Below are 16,749 nucleotides of genomic sequence, written 5' to 3' on the forward strand. Positions count from 1 at the left end.
GTAGGTTACTGACTATGGAATATTTTGGTATGTAAAGTTGAATTAGTCACAGATTAAGACAGCATTCCTGAGACAAAGGGTTTGCTTTATAAAAACAATGGAAATGGAAACACAGGCAAGCCTTTTCAAAGGAAGGGAACAGTCAAAATGTAAGGTTTCAGAGTAGGGGTGTGTTTTAAGAAGGATTTTTTAAATTTTAATTTAAATTTTTTAATTTCTAAAAAATTTATTTTATTTTTGGCTGCATTGTGTCTTCGTTGTTGCGTGGGGGCTTTCTCTAGTTGCGGCGAGTGGGGGATACTCTTTGTTGCGGTGCGCGGGCTTCTCATTGTGGTGGCTTCTCTTGTCGCGGAGCACGGGCTCTAGGTGCGCGGGCTTCAGTAGTTGTGGTGTGTGGGCTCAGTAGTCGTGGCTTGTGGGCTCTAGAGCGCAGGCACAGTAGTTGTGGCGCATAGGCTTAGTTGCTCCGTGGTATGTGGGATCTTCCCAGACCAGGGCTGGAACCCGTGTCCCCTGCATTGGCAGGCGGATTCTTAACCACTGCTCCACCAGGGAAGCTCCAAAAGGGATGAATTTTATTGTACAGTAATTCCTTCTGAATTGTGGGCGTAAAAATTTTATGGTGGTAAAAGTGGAAATTAGCAATTTATCTTCCTTTTCACCTTTCAGATCTAAGAACTGACTCCCATAAGCTTTAATGCTTCCCTTTAGGGCTGCTCAGCGGTAGGGCAGACCCTGATTTCTAAGGGGGATTGTAGGTTAGTGAGGATTAAACCCTGCTCAAGGTTCAGCTAGTTATATATAATTTTATAGATACCATTTCTTTTGACGGGTTAAAAAGAAAAAAAAATAAGCAATTTGCTTATTGTATTATCATATGGTTCTTATTTTAAAGTGACTTTCTGCCTTCTCTGGAGGAGCTGTGGTTTTGTTGAAGTTTTCCAAAATGTTTTACCGCTTGAGTCTTAATGAAAGCTGATATTGGAATTTCTTGGTAGGCTTTTCTATTCATAAACTCAGGGATGTGGACCTTATTTTACAGATGAGGGAATGGAGGCCGGAGAGGGGATGTGATTTGTCTGAGATCTTGAAGATAGACTCAGATGCTCTTGGCTAGTAGAGACTCTGGGAACAGTGAGTGTCCAAAATGCCAAGTGTCTAATTCTATTATCAGTTTTGACAAGTCTCCCTTTTTTTTTTTTTTTTGCTTTGGATTTCAGTGGTTTGGGATTAGATAAGATGTAGTGGTTTTTCCCTTACTGCATTTGATTTCCGTCCTTTTCATGCAGAATGAAAGCACCAGGAACGTTTTTACCTACCGATTCTTTACCAGGATGTATGGTACCTGTTACTAGACATTTGGAAACTGCTACACGGGATCTGAGGCACAGGAGACTGTTCTGGAGTGAGCTGGCACTTAGGGAAGAGAGAGCATGTGACTGACTGGGGGTAAAGCTTGAATGACCCTGCTCTGCCAGATCTCCACGGTCCCTGGAGCAAGGAGCATCATCAGACTGTCAGCAGATACACTCCACTCCCTCTCCTCCCTTTCTTGAAGGCATATGGTGCACAAATGGACGTGTATGTTGGTTTCTGAGTCGCACGTAACGGAACAATCATGCATCCCTATTCTTAACGCACTTTTGTGGGAAGGATGCACATTCTCTGGTGTTGAAACTGCTCTCAGCTTAATGACAAACATTTGCTAGCTTGGGTAATCATAGTGTGTGCAGTACAAAATAGATGTGGTGAACCAGCCTTCTTGGCTAAATGGCTCTGCTAAGCTGTTCTTCCCTGGGGCGTCCGCTCAGGGGTCTTGAAATGTTATTTAAATCTTTTATCGAGACCTGACTTTCCATGGATTTTTCGTAGCTTCCCAATGAGTAAGTTTCTTAAAGGCAGGTATAGTCTCACAGGTGTGATGTCGCCGTGGCTTTCTGTCTCCCACTGTCTTGTCACACAGGCCTCATGGTAGTGTGACCTCCACACTGTTTCCTGCTCATGAGGCTCTAAGCACTGCTGTTTGCATCCTTGCCCTCCCAGAACAGCACCTGCACAAAGTAGGTGCCCAGGCAGACGTTTGTTCAGCGAATGAGTAGAAGGTCATTACCCAGTAAGCGCTGGTTTTGGTGTGAGCTCCAGCCCTTTAGAAGTGATCAGCCAGAATTCTCAAATGTATTAAATGACGTTCTCACCACGTGTCATGGAGGTGCCTGCCATTCAAGGAATGCCCAGTAAATATGACAGGCATCAGGGGTTCAAAAGACGGATTACCGTCGGTCCTTCATTTTCAGGTCTCTTGTATTTCATGCCCACAGTCTTGACTCTGAGGACACTGTTGTAGCAGTGGGTGAATGTTTTATGTAAAAGGCCATGTAGTAAATATTTTAGGTCTTCCATCAGTGCCCTCTCTGTGACTACTCTGCTCTGCTGTTATAGTACAGAAACAACTGTAGAATGAGTGTAGCTGTGTTCCCATAATTTTTGTTTATGGATTCTGGAATTTGAATTTCATGTAATTTTCACACGCCACAAAATACTGTTCTTTTGGGTTTTTTTTTTCAGCCATCTGAAAACATAGAGACCTTTCTTGGCTTGTAGCTGTGTAAAAATAGGCAGTAGGCTGGATAGGCCCTCAGGCTGTAGTTCACTGGCTCTGGTGTTTTAGAAAGGCCTGGACACTTCTCATTCATTCTGTCACTTACCCATTCTGTGTGCTTAGGCACTGGGGGTATAGACTGAACAAGGTGAACACAGTTCCTGTCCTTGGGGAGCTTTCTGTGTAGCCCAGAGACAGACGTTAATAAAAACAAAACGAACACCAACCAGTGCTGTGAAGTTTAAAAGGAAAGAGATGGGATGCATGTATAATAGGGGGTCCTAATTTAGATTGGAAGGAGGAGGGCTAGGGAAGACTTCCTGAGGAAATGACATTTGAGCTGAGGCATGAAGGGCACATTGGTGTTGACTGGAGAAATGGAGAGGGGAGTAGAGTGTTCTAGGGAGAGGAAGTGGCAGGAGTGGAGCCCCTTAGGTGTGTAGGGGACTCAAGGAATGCCCGATGGCAGCTGGGGTGGAGGGGAGGGCCTTGGGGCCCGAGGTGTAGGAATCAGCAAAGAATTTTCAGCAGGGCTTAACAAATAGTTGGCGTTTTTTTTTTCCTCCCAAACTGATGGTTGGGTTATATCCAGTATTTTCATCTAATTATGTTGGAGGATTGTCTTGTCTTATGTTTTAAGAGTTGAAATATTAATATGTTACCCACTGGAAAACAGGTTTTAAAGTTGATAAATGCAGAGTTGAAGATCTCATGGTCCATTGCCTCTTAAGCACCATTGTTTCTGAGCAGGGGTTGCTGGCTCGGGGGCTGTGTGGCTACAGCCTGCCCCACCCCTCTCGGGGACTGCCTTTCCCAAAGCATTCCTCATGGCCACCTTCCCTGACTTCTCTCATGTCCCACTTGCTTTGCTCATATGCGTGTTACCAGTTTCCTTCCCCTTTGGAGGAAACCGTTGCTTGAGAAATGGAGGGAGGGGTCACGTGCATTCAGGGTTGAGATGTGAATACAGCTCTCGCATTTCACTGAGGCTTCTGAGGGGTGGACGGCTCTCCTTGTTCAGGTGCCTGCATCCATCATCAGCCTTCCCATCTCTGGGCAGAACAAAATATAGATAATAACCCTCCTTCCAAAGAAAGAAAAGAACCCCGTTATTGTAGAAATGACTCTCCGGTTGGTGGAGTGGAAGGGGTTTTGATTAGGAATTTTCAGTTCTTTTAGAGATTTATGTAGTAGGGTCTTAATGACATTTGAGTGGGTGTTTAGCTACATCCTGGAAGGCCCAGTCCTAAGTGGATTTTGTTCACTTTCACAGAGTGAATGCAATATGGAATGGCGAATTAGAAAGTAGTGATGCTTCTAACCAGCGTCCTGCTAAATATTCTTCCTGGGAACTCGGTGAAGTGAATGTGCCGGGTGCGTGGATGTGCGAGGCCTTCAGGGGCGGGAGGCCGAGGTGGTCCCCGGAGAGGCTGCAGGTGTCATGATCACGCAATGAACAGTAGCTCACCAAGCCGCACAGGAAACCCCGAATGGACAGATTCAGGGTGGTGGTGCTCCCTAAAATGGGTCTAGTCCTGTTCTGGTGTTTGAGCATCTGATGCCGCGTCCTACTAGAGCCCAACTCCCGGAGGGCAGAGTTTTGTCCCTGGTTCACCGCTTCAGCCTTAATGCTGAGCAGAGTGTCAGGCACGGATTATATGCTCTGTATATACTGGGTAGCCGAATGAATACTTCATACCCTCATGCCCTCTTGGGGTGGGTGTGTGGTGTGCCCTTGTCGCACAGTCAGAAGGAGATTTGCAGTGTCCATTTCTTCCTTTAGCAAATAGTTTTGAGCATCCACCATGTTGTAAGCATTATGCTTTTTCTGCATATACAGCAGTGAAAGTTTTCCATTCATTTCAGAAACTACAGTGTTAAGACTTTAAAAATAGATTAGCACCTGATAGCTTTGAGAAAAAACTTTGGAGAGAAACCATTTTTGTCTGTAGTATTCAGAGTTGGGAGTAAATATCAAATGTCTGCAAGTTTTTTGATCCTGAGGGGGGTCTGGCATCTTTCCATAGTAAATAAAGAGGGAGGCAGGGAATCCTGAATGTAAAGTACTGATTTGGATATCACCCACGGCCAGAAATCTGTGGTTTGTACAATAATTTCTATGGGCATTGTGGAATTGGGGAGATCTGTGTGACTGATCACCAAGAAGAGCTCCCTGGAGAAATGGGCTGGGGAGTTGGTTAGGTTTTGGTATAATTGTATAGCTGTTCAAAGGTTTAGTTCCTTTTGGATCAACAAGAAGTGTTCCCAGTCTGATGGGAATCAGCATCTTTTCATGAGTTTGCATGCTTGGCCAGTGCTTAACTTCTTCTGACGGATTGTGTGGGAAAACTGGAATCTGGGGGAGAAGGGGGCATTCAGGAGCTGAGATCCTTTGGCCTCCTCTCTGGCCCTTTCCAGGGCCAGCCGTCCTGGAAAGAGCAGACGTCCTTTGAGCGGTCTGCCCTCAGGTGAGAACTTGTCTGGGCATCGGATGGCAGGCCTGGCAGGCCTGGCGGTGGACTGGAGGCGGACAGGCCAGTGTTATCAGAGATGTTGATCTTGGATTATAGGAATTATTTCTAGGCAGCGAGCCCAGTTTTCGTTTCCCTTTCCAGCTCTGTGATGTCCAGGGGAGACTGTGCTTGGAAATTTGATGCAGCCAGCCAGCCATTCACGTAACAGTCTTGGTTGGGCAAGGCCGTGATGGACATCTAGCGGGAGTCAGGTGTTGCCTCTGGCCTCTCGGAGCTGTCCTGTTCTGGGGTTTCATTAGGGCATTGTCATCAAGTGGCTCTGTGAGGTGGAGGAAGTCATTTGGTGTTTTTGTTCCAAGGGTCATTATCCCTGAGTCAGAACTGACGAGACCCTCAGATGAGCCCGCCCTGCCCCTTGTGTGATAGAGTGAGAAACAGAGTCCCACAGCTAGTTAGCAGCAGCTCTGGCACTAAAACCTCCCCCAGACACCTGAGTGATATTTAGCCATTTTAAACCCAGCAGTTTGATGCTATTTGCCATTCTACTCCCTTAGTAGGAAATTAGGCTTATTCTGTTTTTAGTTGTTGTACACAGATTCTGAAATTGTACATTTACCTCTTCGGTGCTGCAGCATAGATGTAAGATGTTCAAGTCACATGAAGATTGGAAATTAACAGTATAGATGATAAGCTTCCCCTGGGGGTTGATTGATTATAGACATTAGTGGTGTTTCCCTGGCAGGGACTAGACCTGCACATCCCTGTTCAGGAGCCTTCTCTTTGGAGGTGTGCAGAGGAAAACTGACCCTTGGTGTGATTTCTCTTGCTGCTCTGTAAGCCATGCCCTCTAGCTTCAGAAGTGAACCAGTTTTGGGGCTTCCCTGGTGGCGCAGTGGTTAAGAATCCGCCTGCCAGTGCAGGGGACACGGGTTCGAGCCCTGGTCCTGGAAGATCCCGTGTGCCGCAGAGCAACTAAGCCCGTGCGCCACAACTACTGAGCCTGTGCTCTAGAGCCTGTGAGCCACAACTGCTGAAGCCCATGTGCCTAGAGCCTATGCTCTGCAACAAGAGAAGCCACCGCAATGAGAAGCCCACGTACCACAATGAAGAGTAGCCCCCGCTTGCCACAACTAGAGAAAAGCCCGCACGCAGCAACGGAGACCCAACGCAGCCAAAAATAAATAAATTAAATAAATAAATTTTAAAAAAGAAGTGAACCAGCTTTTTAAGCGTCACAGTTTACACAGCTCTCTCACATATACTATCCCAGAGGTAACATGATGATAAGGCTATCTTTCATTTCTGTCCTTTAAAGGGAAGCATCTCCTTGAGAATTGTGGTTCTCAGATTGGTGTGGGGAAGGAGCCTCCTGGGATCCTGTTAACATGCAGGTTGTGGGGTTCCCCCCTAGAGATTCTGGTTCGGTTGGTAGGCCAGGGTGGACCTCAGGAATCTGCATCTTTATCCATTGTGCCGACCCTTCTGCTGCAGACCTTTATGGTCCTCTCTGAGAAACACCACTCTCCGCCAGATCATGAAGTACTGCTCTCTTTGACTGTGAAGTAAAGACTGGCCCTATTTGAGGATGGTTTTCTAAGCAGACTAGAAATAACTAAACTGCGTGGGTGGAGACCAGTGAAGTGTGAGCCATTTATCCTTAGGTTGACACTCTGTGGTTTATGTCTGCTACCTTCTTTGCATTCTGAGTTTCTGTGCTCCAGAGCAATGGTTTGGGGCCTGTGACCCTGAAGTCCCAATGGCCCTGAAGTTTCTGTCTCCTGAGCTGATCACTCAGTCACTGGCACAGCACCACATTTCAGTGTTCCTCCAGGGCCATTCAGGAAGCTCCTGGAGGGCGATAGTGTTCGCTTGCCATCCTTAGGGTGATTCTGGGAGGGTGAGTTTTAATGATTACCACCACCAGACAGCTGATAAGGACGTTTAGAGCCCCCAGCTTTTCACCCAGAGAGGGGGGAGTAACCGATTGATATAGGAGAACCATCTGGCACTTTCTGGAGGTACCAGCTCTATCTTAAAAGACTGTTAGAAATCAACATGCTTCCCAAACACTCTTGTAAACTCACTAAAAGGTTAGGCAGATTTCTGGTTCAGGCTCCCATGTTCCTCCTAATCTCTGATGGGCGGTGCCTGGGAATCTGCCCCTCCCAAACCCCAGTTCATAAAACTTCATATTAAGTCAGTCATTCCTGTGTCCTACTTTTAAGTTAAAAACCATCAAGCCAGAACATTGCAGTGTTGCATGGTGTGTGGAAACCATCGCAGACAGAGATGGCGTGGGGCTCTCCACCAGTCTGCTGGCTGTGGCTGCAGGAGTTTTTATTTATCCTGAGCTCATAAAACCCTGGCGCTCTCTTATTGTGCAATGGCAGAGCTGATAGGCAGCCATAGGAATGTAGCCCTGTGGTCACTCGGAGGCCGCGTGCTCCCCTTCCCTCTGAAACAGAAAGCGTTTTGACAGGCTTCCACACTTCCTGCAGGGAAGAGCAGGCCCAGAGAGTGTCTTTGTCCTTGCCCTCGCCTTGGTGAAATCTGTCGTCTGGGCCAGGCCCCTCACAAGCCCAGTTATCTTTATTGTCCTCTTTTCTAGAACACGCATTTGCTTGTCTTTGTTCTGTTTGTAGTCTCCTCCTAGTTTGTAATCTTCATTAAATTGTTAGAGATGGGTTTAAGGAGTGGCTGATCTCTCAAGGTGTTTGGTTTTTAAAAGAAGATGCTTGAGTATCAGAGATGGCAGCACTCCTCAGACCGCTACCTCCCAGAATGGGTGAGACGTGGGGCACCTTCCCGAGGAGAGGCTGCCCCCCCACTGCCAACTGTCCAGGGAAAGTGGTGGCGGGGGAGGTCTGGGTTCTTGCTCAGCCTTTGAAAAGGATTTAGATTAGAATTCATGTAATTATTTTGCAAAATAAGTTATGTGCAAATGCTGACTTCAGGGTAGCCATTTAAAAAGACAAAAAAATAAGAACTTATCGTGTTAGAGGAATGGAGGTCTGTACAATTGCACTCCATTTTCCCAGGAGCCAGGAGATCCAGTATTATTTCCCTTCTCAGCATCAGTCACTGGGCTGAAACAGAAGATTTCAAAACTTTCCCAAGGAAAAATTACTTTTCTTTTCATTGGTACTGGGCCAGATCCCGTGAGACTGTTTCCAGCCCCATGGTTTTGAAATGTTCAGAAGAATATTTGGAACCTAAAGTTATTTATCAGATATGGGGTTGTAGTCTGTTTTTCATCTGAGTTTTGTTTTGTATTATCAGGCTGTTTACAATGTTCCTGTGCTTTTTATTGCTTATGGAAGAATTACCTTGGGAATCCAGATATACTTCTTTCTTTCTTTGTTTGGCCACGCCTTGGGACTTGTGGTGTCTTAGTTCCCTGACCAGGAATTGAACCCAGGCTACAGCAGTGAAAGCACCGAGTCTTAACCACTGAACTGCCAGGGAATCCCTCAGATATCCTTCTTTAGATTTAAGAAACGAAAATTCCTTCATTATGAGCAGGCATTGCATCCTTTTAAGTTATGACTGAGTCAAACTATGCATGCAGTTTAAATTGCTTTCTATGACGTGTGCAAACTTAGCCCATCTCTGTTCTCTTCTCGTGGCTGTCTCGTGACCGTTGGTTATTCTGTTCTTCTGACTTATAAACATGGTAGGCACTGACACTTTGGGGAGGAGCCCAGAGTTCACACCCTAAGTGGGTGACTGAAGTGCTCTGTCATCACCATATAGCATGATTGGTTCTGTAAGGGACGTCGGATGGCCTCATAGATGGGGTGTTTGAACTGGGTCTTGAGGGGTGAGTAGGCATTTGCAAATGGGTTTAATTAGTACAGTAGGAGGAGGGGTCGTTGAAGCTGAGCTGGCTTCTGTGTGCCTGTTGTGTGGGCAAAAGGCTATGGTCCTGTGGAGTGTGGGGCAGTGTAGGCCAGGTGACCATGCTAAATTGCCCAGCACTTAGAAGCCACCAGAGAGTTTTAAGCATGGAATAAATATGGCTTAGGTGGCTATGTGTAAGAAGAGGGTTTGGGGAGGGGCGACTGAGGACAGCAAGACCAGTTAGGACGCTCTTGCAGAGGCCTGAGGTTGATGAACCAGGGCAGTGTCAGGGAGCAGGAATCTGAGAGACTGACAAAGGGATTCTTTGGACTTGGAGACCTGGTGATCCTATTATGCTGGAGGACAGTTCCTCTCTTCTCTACATTTTTTATGTGTGGTCTTATTATTGCTCACTGCAGTCTATTTTTAAAGAAATGTCTTTAGAGAAGAATTGTGGCTCAGAGCATCCAGTGGGAGCACCTTATAGCCGATTGATGGTCATACTCTCTCCAACCCAGTGAAGCTGTGCTGAGCCCCCTTCGATGTCCTGAGGAACTTCTGTACTGTCAAAAAGACCAGCCTCGGGCTTCCCTGGTGGCGCAGTGGTTGAGAGTCCGCCTGCCAATGCAGGGGACATGTTCGTGCCCCGGTCCGGGAAGATCCCACATGCCGCGGAGCGGCTGGGCCCACGAGCCGTGGCCGCTGGGCTTGCGCGTCCGGAGCCTGTGCTCCGTGACGGGAGAGGCCACAAAAGTGAGAGGCCTGCGTACCGCAAAAAAAAAAAAAAAAAAAAAAAAAAGACCAGCCTCTGATGTGGGAGTTGTCCTTGCTCTTGAAGCCAATACACTTTAAATTGAACTTGGCTGTTGGTTGGGGTCACCAACATTTCAGTATCTGAGAAAGACCATAGAGGAACTTCTGATTCCTGCTGACATGCTGAGGGGATGGATTTTGTCTTGGACGTGCACTTCTCCGTCTTCCCATTAATAGCAGGGAACACAGACCCAGGTTTGAATTTTGATGTGCCAACTGGCTGTGAGATCTTGGGTGATCATGATAATATGGATGGTTGACGCCTAACGAGTGTGCCAGGCACTGTTTTGAGCTTAACACGCATTAACTCATTTAATCCTCATAACAACATCACATGAAGTAGGTTCCTGTTATTCACATTTTGCCAATGAGAAGTCCGAGACACATTAAGTAACTTGCCTAATACAGCTAGCAAATGGCAGAGCTGGGATTTGAACTCAGTTAGGCTCCTGAGTGCAAGTAGGTAATACTTTGGGAAAGTAGATGATACTATCTTGTGAGATTGTTATGAGCTCTAAATGATAGCGTGTATAAAGTGTTTAGCACAATGTCTGGCACATAGTAATTGTTTACTTAATGGTATCTAATATTATTACTAATATGCACGTATACATTATGAAATAGTCTATATAATTTTATTCCATCTTTGTAAAGAAAATTGCTACATGTATTTATGGATAGAAAAGTATCTGAAAGGATGTACTCCAAAGTGCTGATTGAAGTTATTACTGGGGATGTGGTTATATTCATTTTATTTTCTTCTTTGTTTTTCTGGATTTTTCAGATTTTCCACAGCAAACATGGATTATTATTATTATTGAAATAAAAGTCTAAAATATGTTGTTGGGTTTTGTTTTTGTTTATTTTTTTAAAGCTGAATGGGAGCTCCCAGGCAAACAGGAGCTCCTTAAGTGCTGGCAGAGTGAGGTGCCTCTGCAAAGCTGTGGAACTCCACACTATGTTTAGTGACTTAGAATTTGTTTGTTCTTTTTCTCAGTTTGCCTTTTAATTTTGTATGGTGGTTTTGGACACACATCCAGATGTTTTTCTCTGCTGTCTTTCTTTTTGGGTTTAGACAGGCTTTTACATTCCAAGAGAACAGAAATGTTACAGCGGAGACTTTTTTCCGTGTTGCTAGGGTAAATAATCAATGCAGTGAAAATCAGTGCCTCCCTGCCCCTCCTCAGCCTGGAGTCAGCCCCCTAGAGTTGCCCGTGTGAGAAGCAGCTCTGTGGCTTGCAGTCTGAAGATCTGCCCTTTGAGCCTTCAATCTGGGGCTCAGTCCTGAAAGAGCTTTGGTTTTCCTTGTCCACAGAGTCAGGACGCACAGGGCATTTGTTGTCACAGGGCATTCGTCGTGGCCGTTGATTGTACTTCAGTGTGAACTGTTCAGGAGATCTCTGCACAGACCTTCCGTGTGAAGTGCTGCTATGCTGACGGTTGGATGTAAAGTCAGATCATCCCTTGTGTACCTTTAAAATTTGGCAGAAATCTACGCAACTGTTGTTACAAGATGCAGAAAGAGACAGAAACTTAGTTTTAATTTACATAGGCATCTTCTACTAATTTAAATGGTTTTTATCTTGCATTCAAATCTTGAATCAATTTTGAATTTATTTTCTTTTATATTGTGACCTAGGTTTCACACCTAGGTCGTAATTCATAATACTTTTATTTCTTTCCATATTTTTAGCCAGTTGTCCTAATGTCATTGTTTAATAATTAATAGTTTTCCCACTGATTTGATTTGAAATGCCACGTAAGTATTTTATATCTATTTAGCCCTGTATTTTGATCCTCTGGTAGTAGAGTGCTGGTTTAATTATTGTGGCTTTATAATATGCTTACTTATTTTGTAGGGCAAAGCCTCATGCCTCATTTACTTTTTCAGAATTCTCAAAGGTTAAACTTCAGATGAATTTTATAATTTCATTGCCATGCTTTGAAGAACTTTTTAGAATTTTGGCTGGATTTTTTTTTGTTTCTATAATGCATACAGATTTCTTAAATGTATACCTATGCATTTTGTGTTTTGTTTGTAATTGTGAACATGTTTCTAACTGTCTGTTGCTGGTATAAAGGAAACGTTTGCTCACTGGGAGGGTCTGAGAGCCGAAAATTGACCAGGTCTTACCCAGTTCTGTACCCCTAGTGTTGACTGCTGCGTTAGCCTAAGTCAGGCTCTTAATAAATATTTGCCAAGTGAATGAACAAACATTTCTATGTATATGGTGTTCCTCCTTTTTCTTCTTTTGGATTACTTTAGATAGATTCCCAGGAATGGAGTTTTTGGTTAAAGGAAATGAGCATTATTATAGCTTCTAAAATGTGCTGAGTCTTTTTAGATGGAGATTCTTTACCAAAGGGCTGGGGAATAAGAGTGCTTGGGTCAGTTGGTGGTATAGTGAGAATGTAGTTAGGAGATGAGGCCTGACTCTCTGTGTGTGCTGCAAGATTGTGGCTCCAGCCCCCATCCCCAGTAATGCACTTGCCTGCAAGAGTGGGCCCTTAATAAATAAATGTGTGTTGAGATGAATTAACTTTACTGTGGGACTTTTCTGAGCACCAAGGAAAGAGCTGGTGTTGGAGAGAGGGAAGTCCCTGGGGCCCAAGAGAAGGGACAGGTGTCTGGGGCCCATCTCCCCAAGAGTGGACTGTTTTGGGCTACTAGAGGTCTGGGTGCAAAGGCTTGTGGGAACAGCTGGAGTATCGCATGGTTCTTCTCAGCCAGCTTTCAGGGACTGATTTCCACCTCAGGCTGGATGAGGCATGGCCTGGTTTCCATTCTCTGAACTGGCACCTCACGTCATGGTGCCTAAATGCAGCAGATGTCTGTCATATCAGGACTGTGCCCACCCAGTCCTGTCTGCCCCCAGCTCCCCAGGACATTCATGCAGCTGTGTAGGGGACAACCAGAATGGCTTTCCAAGATGTTTGGTGTGGTCTCTCATGTTGGGATTTGGTGCCATATTTGAACTATAATTTTAGCAGTTTTGAGGCAGTAGCAGTAGCTGAACATAGGAAAGAATGAGTCAGATATATGAATGCTTAACTGCATTCCAGTCACTGTGCTACGCATCTTGGGCTGTATTGAGGTCAGCAGGTTTTGCCTTTGTCTTGAAGGAACTTAGACTAGTGAAGCACACTGCCGTGGGAAGCTGTCCTGGGCTACATGGTGCTGTGAGTTCCCCATTCCGAGGATGGAAAGAGCATGCAGGTCAGGGAAACCTTATTTGGGTTTTGAAGGATGAGTAGGAGTTGGAGAGAATGGTGTCATGGAAGACTCAGGATATGGTCCCAGTGAGACTTCAGACAGTAGATACTGACACTGACCTGTTGGATGCCTGCCTGGCATCGGCTCTTACTGTCTACTGAGCTGTGAAACTTTGCCTCGTCTTTGCTGCTTCCAATATGATTGGAATGTCTGTCTGGCTTTTCAGAATTTGGGACTAAAGCATTTAAAATGGTGATTTGGGGTAGAGTGGGGCAGATATTGATTCTCTCCGGGTTATGCTGGTGGTGGTGATAAGCTTCAGCACTGACTGGCTCATTTGTCACCAGCTGGGCTGCAGCTCAGTGGAGCGAGCCCTGGTGATGGACTCCTTGAGGTGCTGTCTGTGAAGCCAGATCACTCGAGGGTCCTTGCCTTCCTTTGGGAGGGGGCAGTGAAGACACTGAAACTGTGAGCCATCAGCCAGACCAGCCAGACCCATTCTTTGGGATCCCCAAATAATGTTGGCATCTCCATGGACATTAACAGAGCATGGGGTGGTTGGAGATATGGAGGTACCTAGTTAAAAGAAGAAAGTTATTTGAGTCATAAAGTCCTTTGGGAGGTGAATAGTGTTGGCTGCCCCACACTCTCAAGAACCCCATGCCCTTGGTCATCCCCAAGGCCGTTTCCCACCAAGCCAGATCTCCCACCAACCTTGGCTCTCAAAATGGAATTTGTTTGCTGTCATGATCTAGACCAGCACTGTTCAATAAAGACAGTGTGAATCAGTTATGTACTTTTTTAAAAAAAATAAATTTATTTATTTATTTTTGGCTGCGTTGGGTCTTCGTTGCTGCGTGTGGACTTTCTCTAGTTTCGGTGAGCGGGGGCTACTCTTCATTGCGGTGCGCAAGCTTCTCTTGTTGCAGAGCACGGGCTCTAGGGTGCACGGGCTTCAGTAGTTGTGGCACGCAGTCTCAGTAATTGTGGCACGTGGGCTCAGTAGTTGTGGCTCGCAGGCTTAGTTGCTCCGTGGCATGTGGGATCTTCCCGGACCAGGGCTCAAACCTGTGTCCCCTGCACTGGCAGGAGGATTCTTAACCACTGCGCCACCAGGGAAGTCTCGCCAGTTATATACTTTCAAGTTTTCAGATACCCACATTAAACAGGTGAAATTAATTTTAATAAATATATTTTGTTTAACCCAATGTGTCTATAATATTTCATCGTGTGGTAGTAGCCGTGTTTCACGTGCTCATGAGCCATGTGTGGCTAGCGGCTACTGTGTTTGGATGGGGCAGATTTAGACCAACTTTACCTGACTAACCAGGACTGGGGCAATGAAGAGACTAGTTTGTGATTCTACATCTAATTAGGACTGAACAAGATCAAATCTCAGTTCAGTCTCTGTTTAAAAGATATCAAATGGGAAACACGGAGGTTTTGTGGATCGCTGCTGATTGTGCTGTTCTACTTTTAATCCTGCCCTGTCTCATGGGTCTCAGCTCCCTGAGGGAAGGGCCTCTGGGGGCTTTTCCACCTCCTTGATCATAGCACGTGCCGTGGAGCCATGTGCCCCCAACAGCCTTTCACAGCTGCATGGGGATTGAATTTGAGGTGCTTTTAGTGGTTGCTAGATTTTTTTGTTTTTAAAGGAAATGAACCCCAGTTAATCATTGTCTCGAGGTAGTTTTGCCTGCCTTATTGACCAGATTTCTGTAACATGAATAATATGTCAGACATTGAGAGCATGTGATCTAAAAGTTTTTTTGCCCGAGGAATTTAGTGAGAGATGATTAAGAAGTTACTAACTGTTCCTCAGTCAGAATTTAATACTCAGAGATTTAAAGGGAAAAGGCTTTATTGTAACAAGCAGCTTTCTCATGGTGTTTGCATTTCAGGAAACAGCTAGAGGTTAGTGATGGATCTGACACAGTATGGTCTTCTCCCTGGGATGGGGACGGGGGCCAGGCAGGGGAGCTGGTGGGAGGACCAGAATGCATGCACACATGTGCACACACATGCACGCACTGTCAAAACACACACTTTCCCCTAAGCTGGGGGTCGGGAGCCTAGGGGCTCAGTATGGACTCTGTGAAAGGAGGGAGGAGGAGGGATTAGGTGGGCTTTGGGTTCTGATTTGGCTGTCTCCCAGCCCCTTGCTCTTCCAGCCACTCTCTCCCCTCCTCTGGGAGTGCTGGGGTCTCTTGTCCAGCCTCGGAGCCAGGCTGAGCCCCCAGCTGTGCTTTAGGGCTCCTGGGCCTGAGCAAATCTCCTCTTCTACCTGAACCCTGCTTCCCCCGCCCACCGCCCCAGCCCCCCCACCCCCCAATTTCCAAGAGCAGTGACTTTGTCTAATCTCATCATTGCCCTGCCAAGAATCCAGGAAGGCACTCGAGTCCCTTTGGGCGTGGTCCCTGCTTATCCCAGCTCCACCCCCCTGCCAGCCTCCCTTGCCTGTGCTCTCTTGCCTCTGGGCCTTTGCACATACTCTTGTCTCTGCCCGGAGCTTCTTTTTTGTCTTGTCCTTCTGGCTACCACCTGCTTCCCCTTTAAGACCAAGCTCCTGCATCATTTTATGATTACTTGTTCATTCATTTCTTCACTTATTTATTCAACCAATACGTATCTGGCACTGAGCTGGATGTTAGAAAAATGGAGACATCTCAGAGTTTATGTTTATTGGAGAAGAGAGACATTAAGCCAATACTGTGAACGTTTTGAATCCACAGGTAGCAGTTTTCCTAAGCTTTCAGTACCTGACCCTTGACCCATCTCCTCTGCACTCTCACACCAGCCCCACTTCACCCACTCTGACCTCTGTCATAGCACTTAACACACGCTTGAAACTACTGATTTATTTTTCCTATCTTTCTCACAAGCCCTGATTCCAGGTTCCTGGTAGATAAATATTAATAGTAAGTGTTGGTTGAATGTATGGATGAAATGATGGCTTGGCTGTTAGTTGGAGGGCTTTTCTGTAAGATACCCAGAGATCATGTAGTGAATGGTTTTCCTTACCAGGGCTGTGCCTGCAAGTGTCACTAAAAAGACTCCAGGTTGTAGCAAGAGCACGTTGCTTGTGGACAGTAGAGGTTTGGTCTCTGGCTTGTCACTTGCTGTCGGGCCTACAAAGCAGTTTTCCAGATTGCCTCTGACCCTGGGGTAGAATTTATAGGTGCTGACTGTGTCTGATGTCTGTACACCTTACATCCACTGGTTCCCATAATCATGCCGTGGCATCCTTCTCCTTGGGACTCCTTTTTGGGGGCAGCCTGGAGACCTGTGACCCACACCTGCCATCTAGTTTGTTTGTTTATAGCTAGGTTCATTGTTTTGGGTTCCCTCTGTATCTTGGTTGATTTTTTTTTTTTAATGTTTATAGTGAAATTCACTCTTTGTGGTATATAGTTCTTTGAGTTTGGACAGATACGTAGAATCATGTATCTACCCCCACAGTCATGGTGCAGAATAGGTTGATTACCCAAAAATCCACTGTGCTGCCCCTTTGTAGTCAGTCACTCCCTTCACCCAAGCCCTGGAAACCACAGATTTGTCTTCTGTCCCTATAATTTTGCCTTTTTAAGAATGTCACATAAATGGTATTGTGCAGTATGTAGCCTTTTGGGACGGGCTTCTTTCACACATGTTGTGTGAATCAGTCGTTTGCTCCTTTTTATTGCTGAACAGTATTTCATGGTACAGATGTGCCACAGTTTATCTGTTCACCAGATGAAGGACATTTGGCTTCTTTTCACTTTTTGACGATTATGAATAAAGCCTCTGAACACTTGCATGCAGGTTTTTGT

The 16,749-nt window shown here is 45.7% G+C and overlaps 1 protein-coding gene across 6 annotated transcripts in view; it reads left to right on the top strand.

The window, feature by feature from the left end:
• The window catches only part of TBC1D2B (TBC1 domain family member 2B), an 87,497-nt gene that overhangs the window by 2,614 nt on the left and 68,134 nt on the right, over positions 1 to 16,749 (top strand). The window contains exon 1 of one of the 6 annotated variants that reach the window (XM_033852053.2): positions 12,923 to 12,943. The exons of the other annotated variants lie outside the window; for them this stretch is intronic. Coding sequence (XP_033707944.1) covers positions 12,938 to 12,943 — 6 coding nt within the window. The 5' untranslated portion in view covers positions 12,923 to 12,937. Of the gene's footprint in view, positions 1 to 12,922; positions 12,944 to 16,749 lie in introns of those variants that run through there. 6 annotated transcript variants of the gene reach the window in all.

This window comes from Tursiops truncatus, chromosome 2 (genome assembly GCF_011762595.2).
Source record: "Tursiops truncatus isolate mTurTru1 chromosome 2, mTurTru1.mat.Y, whole genome shotgun sequence".
NCBI classification, from domain to species: Eukaryota; Metazoa; Chordata; class Mammalia; order Artiodactyla; family Delphinidae; genus Tursiops; species Tursiops truncatus.